Raw genomic sequence first — 22,357 nt, forward strand, 5'->3', positions numbered from 1 at the left:
CTACGCCTCGGATTGGTGGTAAAGGCAATAACGAGCCGCAAGAAGTTAATCCTAATGTTGGCCCCCTTCAACAACTAAGGATGGCTCAAAGGTCATCTGGGAGTATAAAAAGAAAACCGAAGCCCATGGGAAGCCAAGCCAAAAAAACTAAACCTAATTCATCTTTTAAGATAGCCGCGAAATTATTGATACCCGTTTCACAAGTAGTAAACACAATCCAGCCGGCCACGATGGAAACCTTCTTTTTTTTTTTTTGGGAAAACCTTTATTACAAGAAAAGTAATACAGTTACAGACCTACAACCACAAAGGCCGGCCAGTAGCAATAAATATCAAATTCAAAATGTTACACAGCTCATCAGCCGACAACCCATGGGTCCGGCAGCGATACCATATGTCAATGCAGTGATCTTGTGGTGATATGAGGATAAAAGAAAGGTTTCACATTTTATATTTTATAAAACAAACACACCAACAAAGATTCCGAGGCAATAGACTATATAATAAGTGGCTGTCTCAGGTAGCAGGGGGAGCGACCCAGCTAAAGGAGCTAATGTGATAAAGGATAGAGGAACTCGAGGAGGGAAGGGGGTCGAGAGTATGCAGGCAAGTCGTATACAATAGGATATGGATGCATGGAATGCACGGTCATGGGGACAGAGGAACATCAGAGGTTTCTATGAAAGGGGGGTGCAAATCTCTCCAGGAGACGAGTTCCATTGGCCCCATATCCTCCCCCACTTCTTGGGCCTTCCACGGGCGACATACACAGTTTTTTCTCTGAACATGCACCAATCCATGTTTTCCTTCCAGGTTGACGCCAGAGGTGCCCTTTGAGACCCCCACAGTTGGGCTATGTCCCTTTTCGCTATCATGTTGCCGAGGGTGGCCCACTGAGTCTGAGCAACGCTGTAATCATTCGGCTCCCAAACATTCAACAAGCAGCGTCTGGCCTCTGGCTATAATGAAACACCTGTTACCTCTCCCATAACTGCATGCACACGGCTCCAAAATACCACGACATCCGGACATTCCCATAAAATATGGAGAAAAGTAGCAAGCATACCGCAGCCGCGCCTACACAACCCATCCACAAAATAACCCATACTCATCAGGCGTGGACCCGTGACATAGACACGGTGTAAAATCTTCAGTTGCACCAGCCGGAGACGCGCCGGAATCGCGACCTCCTTGGGGGAAGATATCGTGGCCTGCCAGTCTTCATCATTCAACTCCAGCCCATCGCCGGTCCAGGCCGCACGAAGCTGTACAAGAAGATCCGAGCGGTCATTGATAAGTTTTTTATAAATGGGAGAAATAGTACTATCGGGGACATACCCGTCAAGCACTCTATCTTCCAGGGGAGAGGACTCTGGAATAGTGGTTCCGGCTGGGAAGACAGACTCAAGCGCGTGGCGAATCTGGATATAGTGGAAGTGCTCCCTATCACTCAATTTATATTCCCGTCTGAGTTCATTAAAAGTTTTGATCCTATTCTTGACCCAGAGATCTCCGACCTTACTGATGCCGATGAGGTCCCATTTGTCGAACCCCTTCGTCGCCCAGAGACTGCCCAATCTCTCTGCCGCGTAAAGCGGGGTAGCTCTCGTCAGCTTGTCCGACTACCCCGTAGCAGCGGTTGCACTACCCCACACTCGTACCGCAACCCCAGTGGGTCCAGTCAGATTCTTCCTAGCCGATCTAGAGTAGAGCGCCCTATTATAATCGCCTCCCGGTAACTGCCATCGATCCATCTCGAATGCGGGATTCGGGACCGGACCGTACATTGCGTGGTTGACTGCACTTAGTTGGGTTGCCCAATAGTATTGTTTGATATCGGGCAGCACTATGCCGCCGTCGTACCAGGGCAAAGTCAATTTCGCCAGTGCAATGCGGGCCGCCCGCCCCACACCAGCTTCCTCTGGAGGCCCTCAATCTCGCGGAAATAACTAGCAGGCACCAAGTCAAGCGTATTTTGGAGGGCATATAGGAATCGGGGAAGAGACATCATCTTAAAGAGGGCCGCTCTCCCTACCGGGGACAGCGGCAAACCACACCACGCCTTGACGTCCGATCGAAGCAGGAGAAGTGGAGGAAGCAAGTTCCTCTCATATCGTACTGCGGAGTCCAATGATATGTAAATCCCTAAATACTTGAAACCGTCGTGCGATATCGGTATCGGACAGACGCGGGGCAATAGAGGCAATTCTCCAGTGAGCGGATAGATGCAGGACTTGGCCCAATTAATAACCAAGCCAGAATTCCTCCCGAAGGAGCTCAAAACATCGAACAATACTCCTAATGATTTACGAGGGGAAGTGAGGTACAGTAAAATATTGTCTGCGTACAACAATATACGATCCTCAAAGTCAGGGGACCACCTAATGCCTTTGAGCGATGGTTCCCACCGTAGCCATGCGGCAAGGGGCTCAAGGGCGAGCGCGAAGAGCAGTGGTGACAAGGGGCAGCCCTGCTGTGTGCCTCTTCCGAGAACAAAATGTTCCGAGGCCCTACCATTGACCACCACTTGGGCCAGCGGTTGCTCATACAGGAGTTTAACCCACCCAATGAAATTTGGGCCGAAACCAAATTTTGCGAGGGCCGCCCACAAATACGGCCACTCCACCGTGTCGAAGGCCATCGAGGCATCCAGAGAAACCAAGATGGCCGGCTCACAAAGCGACCCCGCCCTTGCCAATACGCCGTGAAGAGGGCGGAGGTTGAGCGCAGTATTGCGATGGGGAATGAACCCAGACTGATCTGGGTGTATCAAATCGCTGATCACTTTAATAAGTCGATTTGGCAAAAGTTTTGGCAAGATCTTAGGCTCGACATTCAAAAGCGAGATCGGCCTGTATGATGAACAGTGGTCACGGGGCTTCCCGTCTTTCCGGATGATTGCAATGGACGTCAGTCTCTGATCCCGGGGAAGGGATCCAAGATCTCGCGATTCCAAAAAATTTGGCGAAGATGTGGCGCCATTTTTTCGGGACACAACTTGTACAGCTCTATCGGGATACCATTCGGGCCGGAGGCCTTCCCCGAGCAAAGGGAGTGGATAGCGAGCGCTACTTCATCGGTGGAAATGTCGGTCTCCATAAGCTCCTTGTCTGACTCCGAAAGGCTAGGCAACGCGATATCCCTAAGTAGCAAATGTGAGTCCTCCTCCGGTCTGTCCGAGACCGGCACGTAGACCTTCTGAAAATGCTGGGCAAAGACACCGACTATCTCAACCGGGTCCACAGCCCGCGTCCCATCCACTTTTTCTACAACAGGCACCACCCGATTCAATCTTTCTCTTTTATCCAACCAAGCAATCAATTTTCCCGCTTTGTCACCGACATCGTACAGATGCCTCTGTTGCTCACGACTCATCACCTTGGCCGCATCCGTCACCAGAGCCCTGCAGTCGGACTGTTTAAGGGCTAGAACATGCAACCCCTCAGATGTAACCCCAGATTCCAACTCTTCTTCTAAAGCAGTAATTTCATTCTCCAAACATACCACCTCCTCATTCTTGCTTTTCTTCACACTGGTAATCAAGGACAAGGTTTGACCACGGATCACTGTCTTATAGGCCTCCCACAGGGAAATGAAGGAGGATACTGACCCCACATTCTCGGCAAAGTAATAATCCATGCATTTAACCACCTCAGCTCTAGTTCTAGGATTACGAAAGTGCCAGGGGTTAATCGGAGCAACCCGGCCCTCAGTTCCCAACTGCACATCAATAGTAAGCCAAAGTGGGGAGTGGTCCGAGATCCCCCTAGCAAGATGTCAAATTTCCCTCACAAAGACCACCTGCACCGCTGGTATCAGGATATAATCAAGCCTCGAGATACTCCCATGTGCTCCAGAGTAAAAGGTATATTGTGTCTGTCCGGGGTGCAGTTGCCTCCAGCAATCCACTAAACCCAGCGTATCCAGGAAGTTGCCCAGCCATGATTGTGATTTCGGAAGAATCCTGGGGGGGCTACGATCCTCACTACCACAGACAACCGAGTTAAAGTCACCACCCACAATCAACATACCCTCAGGGAAACCCAAAACCACCCTTCCCAAATCAGAGAACGTGGTGGACTGTAGGCCCGGCGGGACATATACAGAGAGTATGGAGATCGTCTTCCCCTCCCAGCGGCCCGTAATGGCCGCATATCGGCCTCTATCATCCAGCACAGTGTCGACTATCTCCAGGGGGAGAGAGCTCCTAACGAGGACGCCCGCCCCCCTCGACCCAGTAGTAAATCCAGCATGTGCCGCCAGTCGATAGCCCCGTCTGTTTAATGCATGGCATGTGTTCCCTATCAGGTGTGTTTCCTGCAATAACACTATATCTGGTGAAAGACGCTTCAAAACTATCCCCCGCTTTATCCTATCACCCAGACCATTGACATTCCAACTCAGCACCCTCAGCCCCTTACCCCCATTCCAGAAATAAGAACTGTGCTCCCCCCACAAAGAAACAGGCACAAAAGACGGAATATGCAGCAAAGTGAAGCCTCGAAATAAACAAAGAAACAAAGACCCCCCCACCCCCAGAGGAATCCCCAAAACACACACCCCACCCTGCACCCCTGCGTTAGACCAAAAAGCCACCCCAACTTGCAGTGTGCCTGTCGCCCCATTAAACTAACCTACAAAAAGAGAGAAAGACCCCCTAGAGGAGGAAGAGTCCCGATTCCTCCCACCCCCGGGTAATCACCGATATATGTACATAAGAACCATCAAACCACTGCTATAAGTCCATAGAGCTGGCACGCCGGTAGGGACTCATTCCTCCTGTTCCTCCAGACCACCTTCAGCGCCCCTTGATTGTTCCGGGCGGTTCCGATGTGCCGGCAGAGTATCGAGCTAGTCGCTGACAACCTCAGGGCGGTCAAAGAAGAGCGCACGTTCCTCATATTCAATCCTCAATCGGGCCGGGAAAAGCATAGCGTACTTCAGTCCCATGTCTCTAAGTCGCTGTTTCACACCGTGAAGCCCATGCGTTGTTTTTGCACCGCCTGTGTAAAGTCCGGATAAAAACTGATTGATGCGTTCTCAAATTTTGTGGGACCATTGGTGTGTGATGCTTGAAGAATAGCGTCTCTGTCCCGAAAATTTAAGATCCTGGCTATGATAGGCCTCGGGCGGTACCCAGTTTAGGCTTCCCGCCTGGAACTCTGTGGGCACGCTCCTCCGTGAAAAAGTTATTGAGGCCCTTGGGTGTTAGGTGATTCAGCACAAGGTCCTCCACCAGAAGGTCTGTGGATAATTCCGTGGAATTCTCCGGAACACCAATAATGCAAACGTTGTTGCGCCTGGCCTGGCTCTCGAAATCATCCAGCCGACGGGCAAACAGGTCATTAGATGTCCGGAGAATACGGACTTCGGTCTGAAGATCCGAGACATCAGTAGTAAGACTTGCAGTCTTAATGTCCAGGGACTTGACCCACTCATTGGTCTTTGCGAGATCCGTCCTGATGAGGTTGACTTCAATCGCCACTGTGTCTATCTTAGAAGCCAGTGTCTCGTACTGCTGGCCCATTGAGGCCTTCACACTTGTAATGGCGCCCATGACGTCCCGCAGTGTCAAGTCTTCCGTCGCAGGAGAGCCATCTCCAGTCTCGTCTGATACTTAACCCACACCACCAGGGGATCCCTTGGGGCGGGTGAAGCGATCCATAGTATTGGTTTGGGCGTCACCCCCTCGGTACGTGCCCCTAGTGGCACGCTTCTCGCTCTCCGACTTGCCCGCCATATTGAGTAGCGAGCCCTGACAGGCCTTTTGAGATCTGGTTAGAATGGCTCTCCGCAGAACTGACTTGTGGAGTCCGGGGACGAAGGCGAAAGACGAAAGACAAGCCTTGATCCGGCAGGAAGATACAGGCCAGCCGTGTCAACAGGCAGCAAGTCGCAGTAGACAGTGCCCAAAAACGAAACCGAAAGTACCACAGGGGCAATAGCCAAGTCTCACTGGCCGTTGTTGTTCAATTGCCACCTGGGTACCTCGGGGACTCAAGTCCGTGGATAGTCGGATGGAAGCCTTCTTGGCATCCATGAGCTGTCTGTTGGATGCTAAACTGAGCCCCATCCTGGACAAGCTAAACGTAATAGAGAAAGCTCTAGTAAAACATAAAAGGGCTGTTCCATCCACCCAACCAAATAAATTGGCGGTTTCTGATTTGGCCAGGGATAATACGATCCCTGGTAACATGCTGAAACCTGGGCCAGTTTTGGCCCCTTGGCTGGCCAGCGGAGCCCAGCTTTGTGGCAAAAATGTGGCTCCTAAAGACCTTGGGGGGGTTGGTTGATGTTTCTAGAGAAAGACAGGCCCCTAATGTGATTACACCTATTCATCCCCAGGGCCCGGTTTCACAAAGGTCAGGAGTACCACCAGAAGAGGCACAGGGTCATCTAATAAACGCCGCACAGAACACAGCTGTTATCACTCTTCCATCCCAATCAACACCCTTTGTAATACTCCTGGATAATGTCTCCCCACTTTCACCAGGGTCCAATGAGAACTTTACTCAACTTAAAAATAAGGTAACTCACTAGTTGTCGAATAACACGTCTGTGGGCCCAATGGTGGAACGCAATATTATCATGTGTGGGTTGGTTGGGGAGCTCGAGGAAACCTGGGGGGGGGGGGGGGTGACTGTATTGTTGTGAATTTTAATATCTCTTCCCTTGTGGATAGAATTCTTCAGGATGCCCATTATGATCAGACACACCGTGTTTTTGGTATCCGGGTTCTCCCGTTGCGCTTTTTTTTATAAAGCTGATTACTCAAGGTGCAGGTGGTTCGGGTGACAGGTGGTTTCAAAGACCCAGTGACGATATGGGAGGTAGTCATTTATCATCTCAGGGGGGCCATCCCCATATGATTGGGGATGCGCCTGTTTCTCGGCTAGAGCTATCTAATAGATTTTCAGTTTTTCTACGAAAACAACGGTAAGGGTAACTCAGTGAGCACTGGGAGACAATCAACAAAACAATTCAACCATAAAAGTACAAATTCTTGCACTCTTCTTCCCGTGGTCTACCGTCCAGGCCACAAGAGATCCATAAATGTGAAGATTAGTAGAAGGAGCGTCGTATTCCCAAAAAAAATCGACAATGAGTCCCAAATCAGATCAATTTCCAACAGAACAAGTGTCCAATCAAATATACATTCCAAAACAAAAATCCCTCAGAATCAATGCTTCTTGGTTCAAAAAGATATAACAACTTAGAACAGCCTACGCGTGTCGTCTACTATGGACATCATCAGGGCTGTAAAATAATAAAACAAACAAAATCAGAATATCCACTTGGTGGTGCATAATCTGAAAAAACCCATACATGATTCAATTACATTAATGTCATCGGAAAAATAACAACTTAAAACATTCTCATGAAACCATACCAATTGATTACACAAATCTTATAGTTATCCTACCAATTTTCCATTCTAATAATGACAATGTGAACACTATTACACATGTCGCACATGATCACAATAAGCGGATCCACCCACATCGCTGCACATGAACAGTGTTTAACACCAGAGCCTACAACACAATTGTATCCCAGACAGTGTACTTGAAACAACATACCTCAAAAACCATTTCAACTCAATTAATCGGTGGCCTGTATCCTATGTACATTCACTGGATGTCTAATTCTTCACCGTGTACCTCCAAAAATGTCAGTATCTTTCCATTCCGAATCTCCTGACCATGAGAAATACGAAAACAAAAAAAACCAATTGCAATATGTGAGTATAGTTTCACACAACAAAAGAGCATAACAAGGTATCTCTAAAGGATAAATTATCCAGTTCCTATATTTATCTAATGTTACTTTTTCAATGTATGTGTAGTAGTAACTCTCTATGGGCCGTATATCAAGATATCGTTTTGCGATTTCCAAATAGCGATTTTTTGCGAATCGCTATTTAGAAATCGCAAAGCGGTATGTATGTACAAAATCGCTATTTTTTAGTGATTCCTTATCATTCTTTATTTGCGATTTCACAATTTGCGAAATCGCAAATAAAGAATGATTTCCAATGCATTCCTATGGGCCAGAAGGCCCATAGGAATGATGGTGCAATAATTCTCAAATTGCGAATTCGCAATTTGCTAATCGCAATTTGAGAATTATTACAAGGGTGCAGGGGTGTCTCAAAGACACCCTGCTGCACCCCTCAAATCTACAAGTGTGTGCATGTGGCACACATACATGCCCTAGGGGCATGTATGTGTGTCACATACCACCCTCACCAATGCCAAATAGGGCATTATTATGAGAAATCGCAAATTGCCACCAACTACACGTTGGTGGTAAATTGCGATTCCTTAACACAAATTCGCACTTCAAAAATGTATCATACATATCATTCAAGGATTCCTTAAATTGTGATTGCATGATACATTGGCAATAATGCAAACAGGCTGTTTGCGAATCGCAAAGGCCGAAATTCTGCGAATTTCGCCTTTGCGGTTCGAAAACGGCTTCATACATATGGCCCCTAAAGACATCCTGTCCATAGGCCATCCTACAACATCTATAACAGTATAAAAGGTGTTTGATCTCCCTAGGTGTCCAGTCAAAGTACTAACTCGAACATGCCTTATCCAAAAACTCGATTAAATCTGATATGTCGCAAAAAACGACCAAGCCCTCATTAAATAAACAGCCATTATAATACTAGTGTCGCTCACCTCTCATCCATGATGTCTCATTCAAATCTGACCTGAGCACCCAAGCGCATTCTTCTTTCAAAGCTCCAAATTCTGTCGCATAAGAAATAACAAAAATGAGTACCTCGACTTTTAGGAGAACAAAATAAACATGACCATCTCCCTACTGAAGTCTGACCTTGCCGAGTGAAATCACGTCCATGTAGGACGGCGAGAAGCGGTCGGTTTACAACCGCTGTGCACCGCTGACTGCCCCCTCCGCCAATCAAACATGTCACTCAATCTCACCTAATTGGTGGAGCAGAAGGTGTCCTCCAAGGGTCCGCATACCCATCTTCCACTTCGGCTCCCGCTTAAGTCTTGCGTTTCCCGCTGTGTTCAAATCGGCCAATCACGTGCCATCATCTGCACAGAGCTGCAGTCTCCATTCAGGTCCGCTCACCCGCCCTAAACCTTATCCGTCTACGGCGGAAACACTACTAATGGACCAATCCGAGCCTCACTCGGTCCAGTAACCAATAAATATTCAATGTGAGCCGTCCGCTCACAATCGTGTAAACATGCACGTACCCTCGTATACTCTTCTCGCGCTAATGTCACCATTTGGACGCTCACTTAATGGACAACATGCAAGTCAAAGCTAAGACTAAAACCGATAATTATTCAATAGCGTAATGTTTAACAATATTAAGCTATACCGCCAAACCCATGCTTAAGTGCATTATAACCTCGCTGGAAATGCTAACTTTGGAATGGCTGCAAGGAAACATGTTGGGGCAGATTTACAATAACTGGCGCATACCTGCATATCAGCAGGGATGCGGCAGTTATTGTGCCCCATGCTTCCGCCACCATGGATGCGCCGCATTTTCAATGCGGCGCACCATGGGGCAAAAACGGACAGATGCGTGACGCATCTGTGCCATAAAGGACTCAGCTCCAGCAATGCTCTGGGGGGGGGCCTATTCTTCCAATGCTGCGTCAATCCTTACAACTGCTTCAAGCAGGCGCAGGGTTTTGACACAGTATGGGCCCAAAAGTGACTGAGTGAAATCTTGTAGATTTCACTCAGCCACTTTTAGGAGGCGTTCCTGCGCCCCCGTGCAGGAACGCCTCCTTCTGGCGCAGGGCTTTACAACCCCATAGCATGGCGCATCTTTTGCACCACTGCTGCGTCACAAAAGTGACGCTGCATAAAAGAGGCGCAAGGGGCTTGTAAATCTGCCCCGTTGTGTTTGATGTCAAACACTTTGGAATCTTACCCCTTCCCCGCCAGTTCTAGTGGCGGGGGTATGATTCTACCCTTCTAGAGGGGGAGACATGTCCACACTGGTACACCCGGAACCAGCTTAACTGAACCCTGGCATCACAAAATGGATGCCACAGACACGAGTCTGGCCTCCTGCTGCTGGACGAAACTCTGGCAGGGGAGGCCTGGACAATAGGGTTCCTGCACAGGGAGGTGTCACCACCTCCCAGACAGGCTTTAGTGTATTGGGGCTGGGTGGGTGCACTCCAAGAGAGCTTTGAAGTCAGCACTGGGGGCACATTTGGTGTCCCTGTGCATAGCCCAGTTCTAACCGGTTGCAGGGGCTACCAGACCCTGCTCTGGCGTGAAACTGGACAAAGGAAATGGGTGTAGCCACCCCTTTTTCCAGACCCTCCCATAGGTGGGACCCCAGAGTTTGTCCTACCTCTTCCTTCCTTTTTGCAAAAGAAGGTGTGCAATTTGCAACCACTTTTACTGAATAGTTTTTTCGTTCATGAGGCCCAGTATATGCATTGTATCATACACAAGTGACGCGGAGACAGTTTACTGGAAAAATCATATGAACTCATGTTTATCAATAGAGAGTCAAATTGTAAGGTAGACTTAATCAAAACATTTCACAGCTGAAGTTGGTGGTAGTGCTTTCTAAAAAGATGTTTTTATATGTGGCCCCTGTCATGCCATGGTATATTTTCAACCACTACCAGAATGCCAGGTTTCGGATTTGTTTTACTTCACTAGTGGAACATATTGCTTACTTTTTTTTATTTTTTTATTTGGCAAATTCAGACAAAATACAAATTCCCGGTAAGAAAAAAAGAAAAATACAAAATATATCATTTCATATCATAACCTGAGTAACAGGAATAGTACAAAAACATATAACATAACAATGGCATGATAGCAATAGTTAAAGAGAAGAATATGAGAAAAAGAAAAAAAACTCAAGCAGGTATATTTTATAATAAAAAAAAAAGAAAAGGAAAAAAAGAATACAACCTAATAAGATAGAAAGGAAGAAGCCAGGTAAGCAGAAAAAATATCTAATTATTTAGTTAATGACAGAATCTAAATGTCCCCTCTCATTAGTATACCACATAGAGATAGGATCTCAAATCGGTGCTCCAACTGCTCTTGCTTTTCTGGCTCTAGTAGCATATATAGCAATTTCTTGTTTATAGATTGCGAGGAATCGACTTAGCCACATTCGAAAAGTAGGGGGTTCCGGATCTTTCCATCGAGCAGCCAGAATGATACGAAAAACGGCATACCCCAGAAAAACAACCGCTTGTTCCTCCTTATTATGACCCAAAGAGTCATCGTGGCCTAATATATACAGAGTTAATGAGTCTCTTATCTGATGTCCGAAGACCTGGGCCCAAAACTCCAGTATCATGGCCTTTAACATTGCCAGTTCCGAGCATTCAGAAAACATATGTAATAAATTGGCCAATGGTTGTTTGCATCTTGGGCAGTTATTGTCGGACCGGAGACCCCAAGCAAATAATTTTGCCGGTGTGTAGTATAAGTTGTATATGACTCTGTAGTATTGTGCTTTTAAGTTGGAGGCTATAAAGTATTTTGCCGAAAGAGCAATTGAAAGATCAATATCAACATTGGGGTTTGCTAGTTTTACGGCCCAAGATTGTTCGGTTCTCTCAAGATCGTCACGGGTTTTTACCATCAACATCTGATACAGAGCCCCTATTCTTGTAGATTTTTTACCTATAACCTCAAAAAGCAGCAAATTATCCAATAAAGTTGTTGGTATAACGTTACGGATACTCGACAATATTTGATAATGTTTGAGAAAGTCACAGGCGGGAATAGAATATTTATCTTGGAAAGATTCAAAAGAGGTGGGGATACTATGACCTAAAAATTCACCGACTGTGTTGATACCTAGACGCTCCCACCTTTGCGAGGTAGTATCATTAAGAGAGGGGGAGATAATCTCGCTGTGCCACAAAGGGGTATATTTTGCAAAAGTGGGAATAGATAGATATTTAGAAATGGCTTTCCACAAAGCCCATGCATCTAGAACTGTCTTCAGTTTAATTTTTTTGTAATACGAGGACTCTACTTGCCTTAAAAATAGCCCTTTACACCTATCACCAAGGCTGAGTTCGTAAATCGAAGGAATGTATGGATCTGGGGGTAATGAGGTAATTTTTTTACCAGTCAGTAGGGGATCCATAGATTGAATTAATGTTGCCCATAGATATAGTTTTAGGTTAGGAATAGCTAGTCCTCCTCTGTCTTGTGGTAACGACATCAGAGGGAGGGCTCTTCTTATCTTACCATAGCTCCAAATAAATTTAGAGATGGTAGAATCGATGGTCTTAATGAAGTTTGCTCCAGCCAGCAACGGAATTGCTCTAAAAAGGTAGAGAATCCGTGGAAAAATATTCATTTTTATGTAGTTTGCCCTTCCGACTATAGATAGGTGTAGGTTATCTTTTCTTTTAAGGTCATTTTTAATTTTATCAATAAGGGGGGTGTAATTCAGATGACTAATTTTATCCACCTCAACAGAGAGGCATACACCTAAATATGTAGCCTCTTTAACCTTAAGAGGGCTTTCATATTGAATATTTTTAGTAGCAAGTACCATAGTTTTATCCCTATTTAGGGAGTATCCTGAGTAAGTGCCAAAGGCCTGGGTAACTATTTCGATTTCCAGAATTGCATCGGCAGGATTGGTGGTTATGACGGCAACATCATCGGCGTATGCCATGACTTTGGTGGAATATGAGCCTACATTAACTGGTTGAATTGAGGGTGTCAAAAAAAGCTTCTGAATAAGGGGGTCTATGTACAAGGCAAATAATATCGGGGAGCATGGACACCCCTGCCTTGTGCCTCTTTGTACCTCAATAAACTCTGACTCAGCACTGCATATAGAGATTTTTGCCCTGGGTTGGTATATATGGCTTTAATGACTTTGATAAAGTTGTTTCCAAATTTCTTACGTTCCAAGATGTTCCAAAGAAACTGCCATGATACACGATCGAAAGCCTTTTCGGCATCGAGGAGGATCATCGACATCTCGCCCCCGTGGCTCCCATGATATCAAAAAGGGTAATGGCTCTCCGGGTATGATCTGTAGTGCCCTTCCCGGGAATAAAGCCGTGTTGCCAAGGGGATACGAGATGTTCGATGACCCCGCTCAGCCGATTAGCTAGTATTTTGGCGTAAAGCTTTGAGTCAGAGTTTATCAAGGATATTGGCCTATATGATGAGGGGAGATGAGATGGTTTTCCCTTTTTGTGGAAAATTACTATGTTCGTTTGTTTCCAGGAGTCCGGTGGAGTTGAGTGGTACTGTACTCCGAGAAACAAATCCAGTAGAAAGGGTATTATTTGATTACCTAGGATTTTATATAAATCCAGAGGAATTTTGTCTGGGCCCGCCGCTTTACCATTGGCGAGTTCGGATAAGGCAATCTCTACCTCCGTGACTGTGATTTCTCTGTCCAGATTTGCTTTGACCCTATCATCAATCATAGTGTTTGAGTCTTGGTCTGGGAGCCAGCTGTTCAAGAATGTTGTAATATCAGCATCAGAGTATGAAACATCACTGTGATAAAGTTTCTGATAGTATTTTTGGAATACATTTACAATATCCTGCGTGGATGAGTATTCCTTACCCTCAAGTTCAATCATCTTTATGTTACTGTATGATTGTTTTTGGCGTGTTCGTAGTGCTAGCTGCCTACCAACATTTTCCCCTGATTCGTATAGCTTGGCTTTATTTGCCTGATAGGTTTCGGCGGCTTTCTGGATTAAAGAATTATTAATTTCATTCTTTAGAATCAGTATTTTTTTGAGGGTTTCTGAGGTTGAGTCACCCTGACCTATCTGAGTGGCATGGTGAGTCTCAAGATCGGAGAGTTCTTGCATGAGCTGTACATTGATATTATCCTCCTTCTTCCTTTTATTAGCTACAAATGAGATAGTTTCTCCCCTTAGAGCCGCTTTAAAACAGTCCCAGACAGTTGTTCTTGAAGCACTAAACCGATTGCAATCAAAAAAACCCTGAGCCCATAATTTAATTTGTGCTATGTATTCCTGATTGACCAAAAGTCTTCTATCAAAGGTCCATTGGGTCTTTGGTTTTACCATTTTAGCAGTGCCAAAGATGAAGGTAAGTGCATTATGGTCCGAGATTGTTTTGGGGGTTTTAATTATATCAATGATAGCCAAACCCTCTAAAGATGACATAACGTAGTCAATTCGGACATATTTGTTGTGGGGATGAGAAAAATATGTGTAACCATCAGCATTTTTTCCGGACAGATCCCACACATCCAATAAGTTATGACTTTCCATCAGCTGCCTTAGTGCATTAAATACCTTTGGTTTGCGCCCTTTATAGCTTAAAGACAATCGGTTATTAACGAGCAATCCTACGTCAATATTAAAATCCCCACAAAAAATAAGAGGGCCTGTCCAGGAGGCCAATTCAATTTCTAGCTCCTGAAAAATAGTAGGATCATCGAGGTTTGAGCCATATATTGCACATATCGTGAGGCCGAGTTTTAACTGAACTATGGCCCATCTACCATATTTATCAGCCAATCTGCGAGTCGGGTGACCCATTATAGGTTTAGCTAAAATAGCTACTCCTCTAGTTTTAGATGATTGGGATGTGGTTACCATAAGGTTATACCCAGGTAGTTTAAGTAATTCTCTGTCAACATCTGCGATGTGTGTTTCTTGCAGGCACAGTATATCTACTGGGTTCTGATGTGTTATTTGAAATAACTGGGCCCTTTTGCTTCTATCATTGAGGCCTGCCACATTCCAGGTACAAAGGCTCACTCTCCCCATTTGGCATGATGAAAGCCTATCCCGGTTTTAATACCCTGATCACATAAGCAACAGCTAGCCTTGTATTTTATACTGGTTCTTTGCTTTCTGTCACACTGGCACCAATCAAAGTAGAATCTTTGCACATATTTTAACTTTCGAATGAATTTGCTCATTTTTATACATTCCCCCCCCCCCCCCCCTTCACCCCCTTTCCCACGCCCCCCTCCCCAGTCCCTTCCCCCCACATGCCACCCAATGAGGTATTTAGACTCTAACTAGAGTCTGTTGTGATGGAGAGACACCCCTACCCAGTGCCACACATATAAATCTTATATCTTCTAACAACCCTTAGCTGGGCTAAGAAAGAGGTGCAAAACAAATGAAAACAAATATAAAAAATAAAAAGAAAATGGAACCTTATATAGGACCTTATAGAGAGCATTAAAGACCCTACCAGAAACAATCAGTACAGATGAGGCGCCATCTACCTCTGAATCTAAGAGACAAAATAGTCCCCAAACCAGTTAGGAAATATCATGTATGTACTACCACTATAGATACTTTTGCAGCTATTCCCGGAGTCAAATGGATTTCTAGATCCTAGACTTGTATATCCGTCGGTTGGGTTAATTTCCACCAAGTTTTGCACAGTAAGACCCAGTGTCATAGAGAGATGATTAGATGCGGCTTTAGGTCAAACTGTCTAGGAACTCCTTTGCTTTGATTTCCGAGGTGAAGAACTTGGCTTGGCCCTTATAGATAACTTTTAGCGTGGCTGGATTATTCAGATAAACCTGAGTCTTTTTCTCCAGAAAGGGCTTGATCAGTTGACGGAGCCGCCACCTCCGCCCCACTGTAGTGTGGCAGAAGTCAGGCCTAACAAAGTATGAGATATCACCTCTAGTCCGGTGGGCATCTGGTCTTGCTTTCTCAGCGATAGCTTGGCGGAGAAGAAAATTTCCAAAATATACTAAGATCGCCCTAGGATATTTGCCCTGCGAGATTGAAGCCCTTAGTGTAAACGGTGTTCTGTGGACACGTTGGACTTCTAGCTCCCAGTTCCATGTGGCCAACTGGGGAAATGTATCCTTGAATAGCTGGATCACAAATACGGGTATATTGTCACCCTCAATTTTTTCTGGAATACCCAGTATTCGGAGGTTATTGCGTCGCATACGATTTTCCATTTCCTCCAGTTTCCATCTAACGTCCTTAAGTTCTGCATCATGAGCATCTACTTGCTCCTTAACAACAGTGGATTCGGCTTCATTAATTACTATGCGATCCTCCATATCGATCAATCTTGTGTTAGAGGCTGCAACTGACTTGGAGAGTTTACGCACTACACCTTGAACCTTGTGTAGTGCTTGTTGAGCCCTACGCCCATCCTTTGAGGTCTGTTCTCTATGGGAAGCTATCGCCTGAAGCACCGTGTCCATAACAGATGTTAGAGTGGCATTTTCCTGCTCAAAAGAGGGAGTACCTTCGATATGGACTCTAGGGGGGGGATCCTGCGAGCTAGAAGCTATTGCTGGAGAGTAGTCCCAAAGTAATCCAGCGGCGCCATGATGGCTCCTTTTCTTTCTTAACACTGTATGCCGCCCATCTCTGGATTCGCCTAAGGCAGCGTCAGGGTCGTTGTCCTGTGAGCTAATGTTAGAGCCAGTATGAAGATCAGAGTAGGAGTAAGAGTCTGAGTCTGTATCCAGGTCATGAGACCATCTGGGATCCTCAAGCCCCTCAGAGATGGTAAAAAACTCAGACGGTTCCTTGTCTGTATCCGAAGCTATGCCCGTCCCCCCCTTAAGATCGAACGGAGGGGCCGCTAAAACCTGCTCGTTGTCTAGATGCTGCAGAGAGTTGGCATCCTCATTAATCAGGCTAGGAGAGAAAGTTTCTTCAGGATGCGAAATACTAGTCTGGGGCTGCATTGGACTTAGTGCTGTGGTATTGAGGCTCAAAGAAGATATGGTATTAGGGAGGGTGGGTGTAGCAGTAGCCTGTGTTTGGTGCGATTCAGCTGCAGGCCTACCTTCCTTCTGGAACGGTTCCTGATCTCCCTGAGCTGGCCCATGCCCATCTGCTGGCGTTGCTTGCGTTATTGGCTTTGTTGGAAATGTTACTGTACCAAGCACTCCTGGTATGTCCTTTGGCGCCCCATCCTTCCGGATGTTTGCAGTCCCCTGTGTCAGCGTGGCTGGGTCAGCTTCTGTTGAGGCACCCGCTCCAGAGGCCGAGGCTGCAGGAGGAACCGACGGCAAATCCACACTGGTGAGAGCTGCGGGAGCCGCTGCAAGCAGCGTCCCGCTTATTGCGTGGTGAGCGAAGGGGAGGGAGCAACCACTGCAGGAGCGGGACCGGCAGGCGTTTTTCGGAGTAGATCTACCACCGAGGGGCCCGGGCCCGGTGTGGTAGGTGTTTTTGCCGCCTTAGAATATTTCTGGTGTGTCTGCAATTGTGCACCATCGGGGCCGATAGCTTCATCTGTCAAAGAGCCACCAGCGCGTCTTGCTGCCAGCTTGAGGTCGCGGAGAGCTTGTTTAGCCGCTCGAGTTTTGGAGGTGGCTGCGACCGCTGCGACCGCCGCTGCATTTTTCGGGGCCATCTGTTCAGTGAGGCCAACAGAGTCCATCCCTGAAGCGATGGTAGATTACTTCTGTTTTTTACTGCCTTCATCCTGGTCACTGGCAAGTTCCTTGCATGTTTGGAGCCGCAAAAAGAGTCTCAGCACCGCATAACCGAGAACCGAGGCCACCAGATGCAGATGTGAGCGGGACCACCCTGTTAAAGATGATGGATCAGCTATTCCTGCCGGGTAGGTTTCATGCATTATTTGTATCAACTGCCCCACATGTAATGATATCTTCGTGTTTCTTTAGTATTCATCACGCGATTTTCAAAGTTGCTCTGTATAGCGTCTCTTTCCGCTATGCCGGTCCCATTTCTGCTGAACACCTCCTAGCCCATAGAATGAGGCACTGGTCAGAGGGCGTCTCACAGCGGTCTAGGGAGCCGCCGCCATCTTGCCCCGCCCGAAACTGGACAAAGGAAATGGGTGTAGCCACCCCTCTTTCCAGACCCTCCCATAGGTGGGCCCCCAGAGTTTGTCCTACCTCTTCCTTCCTTTTTGCAAAAGAAGGTGTGCAATTTGCAACCACTTTTACTGAATAGTTTTTTCGTTCATGAGGCCCAGTATATGCATTGTATCATACACAAGTGACGCGGAGACAGTTTACTGGAAAAATCATATGAACTCATGTTTATCAATAGAGAGTCAAATTGTAAGGCAGACTTAATCAAAACATTTCACACCTGAAGTTGGCGGTAGAGCTTTCTAAAAAGATGTTCTTATATGTGGCCCCTGGCATGCCATGGTATATTTTCAACCACTACCAGAATGCCAGGTTTCGGATTTGTTTTACTTCACTAGTGGAACATATTGCTTACATGGAGAGTCAGAATTCTGATTTAAACACAAATCACCTAATGCCTGTGCTTCAGTGGGCTCCAAAATGTTCTGGGAAGGTGTAGATTGTCCTCAGCTATTTTATTTTCTGGCCTGTAGCCAATCAGAATGTGCCCTTGGAAGGTAGGGTGATGGGCCTTCAACATGAATGGCTGGATCTTTGAGCAGTTGGTCCTGTGCCAGTTCACTGGTGAGCTCAATGATTCTACTCCCAAATGAATTGCTTCTTGCTCTGAGTGTGATGATTCAATCTGACAATTGTGATAGAAATCATTTCTTACCATATCGGGGTCCACAGCAGATGGGTATGAAGTAAGGAAGTGGTCTGAAGAGGTTTCAGGTGGGGCTTGTCAGGAATGCCCTTTCTGATTCTGTCTTTGTGTCCTTCCTGATTCTTTTTTTCTGATTCTTTCTGCCTTCAACTTCTTGGTTCTTTTTTCTGCACCTGCACAATACTTTTTTTCTTGATTTGATTTTCCTTTAGCTTCCCTAATCTTTATGTGCTCTCTCGATGGAGTTGGTTCTGAGTGATTGATGAAGATATCTACAACTTGTGATGATGACTGAGATGCAAGTGCTGATCATTAACTCAACTGGATCTCGCATACGCTTAGATTTACAAACACTTTGGGTGGATTTACATTGCTTTAATGCAAACCTTACGCAAAGTTACTGGTGGGATTTACAATCCAACAATCGCCTTGATATGCGTTCGATTGTAACCCAAAGAGCCACAGTGCTATGTGCTACCTTGCTTTACTCTGCTTTAAGGGGGCGTCCATGGATGGTATTTGGGAATTTCCACGGGTTTCAACAGAAATATCGATCTGAAAAGAATCGTAGACAGAGATTTGCACCTAAAGCAGGCATACTGAGGAGAAATAATATAATTTCTCCTTGTTTTTCTGGGCCTGGGTGGAATTTCAATGACGCTGGAGTAATTGGTAACTCTGCAATACTCTTTAATGCAGAATTACTAATCAGAATGCAATTACTTCTGCTCGCATAATTAAGAGTAATTTGGAGAAAAAAATCCTACTGAAGAGCACATTTAGCATAGGTGGCTGGCCGCTCGCTATCCGTAGTATGCTGCATTTAGTGCTGTTTGTTAGCACTAAATGCCTCCTTGCGTCCATAAACACAGAATGACTCTTCACATGTAATTCTGCATAATCTCACACAAATCTTAGGTAAGCGATTGAGCAACTCGGAATGACGTGAGTTACGCCACCTCTTGTTTCTCCTCTTTGCATGTGTGCTGCACACATGCAAAGAGGAAAGACAGGGACCTTTGCTTACACAATAACCATGCTGACCACAGATAATACTCACTTGCATTATGGTGCAAGGGTGACCGCGATGGTGCATAGCTGCCAAAAGTGTGTCACCGCAGGGAGAGGACGTATCTGTGCCACTTCTTACTAGAGACGGTGCAGTTCTGCTGTCTCCTGTTCATGAAACACTCAGCCTGCTGCGTTGCATGAACTCTTTCCATATCTGTCCCTTCATCGATGGCAAATGCCTTGGACATGAATATGACACCAGGATGAAATATGTGTGGTCAGTTGTTCAATATCTTTGGAAGAAATTTTTAACAAAAGGAAATATATTTGGAAAAAGCAAGTGTATTGAATGTGACTCAATGTAATAAATTGACTTCATTGGAATAATCCTAAATTGTTGCTTTGTGGTTGAAGTGCCTCGTTGATTGGTGGATTGTATAGTGCCTTCTAACTGTTGCTCAATGAGCACACCCACTATTGAATGGGAGCGTGCACTATGCTATATGGCATATCTATAATATAAAATGTTACAGTCAACAAATGACATGCTATCTCTCAGTCTTATTTCACAAGTAACAGGGAATATTCTAAAATCCTATGATATTTGTATTTCTCCCCTCACAGGATCACAGAGTCCTTGAACCCAATGACAGCTATTCCTCCGTACAATTAGCAGTCGGTAGTAATCTGTACGTGAAATATGGACGCCATTCCGGAGAAACTTGTCGTGACAATTATGACCTGTATTGTGGGTACTATGGATTGAAGCAGCCAGAGTTCACTATCCGGGAGATTGGCTGGGACCGTTCTCAAGTCGAACTCGCGTGCAACTATGGGACGGGGTTCCCCGTCGGCCCCAACTTTGGTAAGATTTCAGCCTGAATGGCTGCACTTCCAGAGGTGAAAAGTGTTCACATTTGTAGAGTATGGGATGTAGTCAAGCGGACAGTTTTAACCCAGATTACCTAAAATACACAATGTGATGATGTTATCCTTGGAGGGCTGATTCCAGATACCTTTAGGACATAAAATTCACAACATTGAATATAATAAAGAGACACATGTATGTATGCATATGTGTCCCTTTTGTACATTATGTACATCTTTAGTTGCTTTAAGTTTACAAAATGTAGTGCTGTACTAACTGTAGTGTAGTGATGAACGCTGGCACTAGGATCCTGCAGAGCGCCACACTGCCTCGGGGCAGGAAATAGGTCACGACTGAAGGACATGGGCGAGGAAGGGAGCTGGGAAGTGGTGTCAAAATAAGGTGTTATATTCCAGAGTTAGGTACAAGTAGTGAAGCAGATCCTTTCTTAACATTGTCCCCACAAACAACATTTCCAACTATGACTTTTGGCACACATTTGCATGCACGACAATGTTGGATTACTTTCTCTGAAACTAAACTTGTTTTTACATCTAGCTTCGTACAACATTATCACAACGCCATGAACATCATGTACAAGGTCTTGTTTCGCACTACGTACAAATGTCATCACTATCTTCATTCGCGGGGCAACAGAGCTATCTGCATATCCATAACATCGCTAATCTATACGCACATCGCAAGGCTGATTTCTATTATAATAGATGAGCTTCCTGATAGATTAGTGGAGGAGGCGCTTCCACAGACACCAAGGTCCTTGCATGCTGAGAAATCACCAAACAGCCATCTGACATCTTGTGAGGGGTCTCCGGTTTATGACCACAATGATGTCCTTCATCTTATCCCAACGCTCGATTACTGCCTTGTTTTATATACATGTTTTAGCACCATAGTAGAACTCTACCTACTATTTATGCTTTTGGTGCTTGTAATCACGTTTATCTGCTTCTGTCTACTAATCAGTTCAGCACACGTTTTTTATGCAAGAGTTACATTAGTTCAATAAATATTATTGAAAACGTCCTACTGTTTATTCTCTGCATATTTCTCTGAGACTATGGAGTTTATTAGGATGGCGGGCGGACTTTCATCCGCCCGCCATCCTAGCGGTGCTGGGACCGGCCGCCAGTGGTGCGGCAGTCCCGCACCGGCAATTAGGATGCCACCGCCATGATGGCGGTGGCATTCCCCATCCACAACATTATGGCGGGCAGTGCTCACAGCACCACCCGCCACAATGCCGTGGATGCACCTTGTGCATTTTCATGCACAACGTGGCAGGCACCGTACAGTGCCTGCCAGGTTGTGCATGCAAATGCCTGCACCCTCCACCCGCCAACACCCTGGGGGCCCACAATCGGCCCCCACATTTGGGCACTGCATGCCTTTCCATGGCGACAACGCCGCCATGGAAAGGCACTACTCTGCCTGTATTGTAATATGGATGTCGGTGTCTGGAAGACACCGCCACCATATTCAGCCCCTTTTCCGCCCGGTCGACTCGTCGACAGGCAGAAAACCGGCAGACGGTCTTTCCATCCGCTGGGGTCTCCCCGCCATCGTAATATGGCAGGGGTAAATGGGAGGTGGGCGGTACGTAATGGCGTGCGGATTGCCACCGCCATAGGGCGGTGGTGATCTGCCTGCTATTATAATAGACCCCTTAGTGAGCACGAGTGACTGAGCAAAAGGTTTTTTACTGTTTCCACAATCCCTGAGGGGTCAGGGTTGTTATGTTTAGGGGTTGCTAGAAACCATTTGCTTCCTGGTAGATTAGGGGGGCTTAAGGTGGCACAGTGTCCGGAATCAGTCTTGACACAAAGCCCGTAGTTTATATTGTCCAAACAACGCGCAGGTCCTACGGATTAGTAGGAACTATACGACATGGCTCTCCCAATGTTGGTTTGGCTCTTATTTAATGGTCAAATCCGAGTAGTTCAGTCTTGCTTTCTCAGAGATCCCTACTC

At 46.0% G+C, this 22,357-nt stretch overlaps 1 protein-coding gene across 1 annotated transcript in view; it reads left to right on the plus strand.

The window, feature by feature from the left end:
* Positions 1–16,894: 16,894 nt before the first annotated feature.
* LOC147725807 (uncharacterized) overlaps positions 16,895–22,357 on the plus strand; it is a 724,833-nt gene continuing 719,370 nt past the window's right edge. Inside the window, exons 1-2 of the mRNA XM_086962786.1 lie at positions 16,895–17,023; positions 20,126–20,366. Of these exons, the coding sequence (XP_086818912.1) occupies positions 16,895–17,023; positions 20,126–20,366 (370 nt within the window). The remainder of the gene's footprint in view (positions 17,024–20,125; positions 20,367–22,357) is intronic.

The sequence above is a fragment of the Lissotriton vulgaris genome, chromosome 3_1 (assembly GCF_964263255.1).
Source record: "Lissotriton vulgaris chromosome 3_1, aLisVul1.2, whole genome shotgun sequence".
Taxonomy (NCBI): domain Eukaryota; kingdom Metazoa; phylum Chordata; class Amphibia; order Caudata; family Salamandridae; genus Lissotriton; species Lissotriton vulgaris.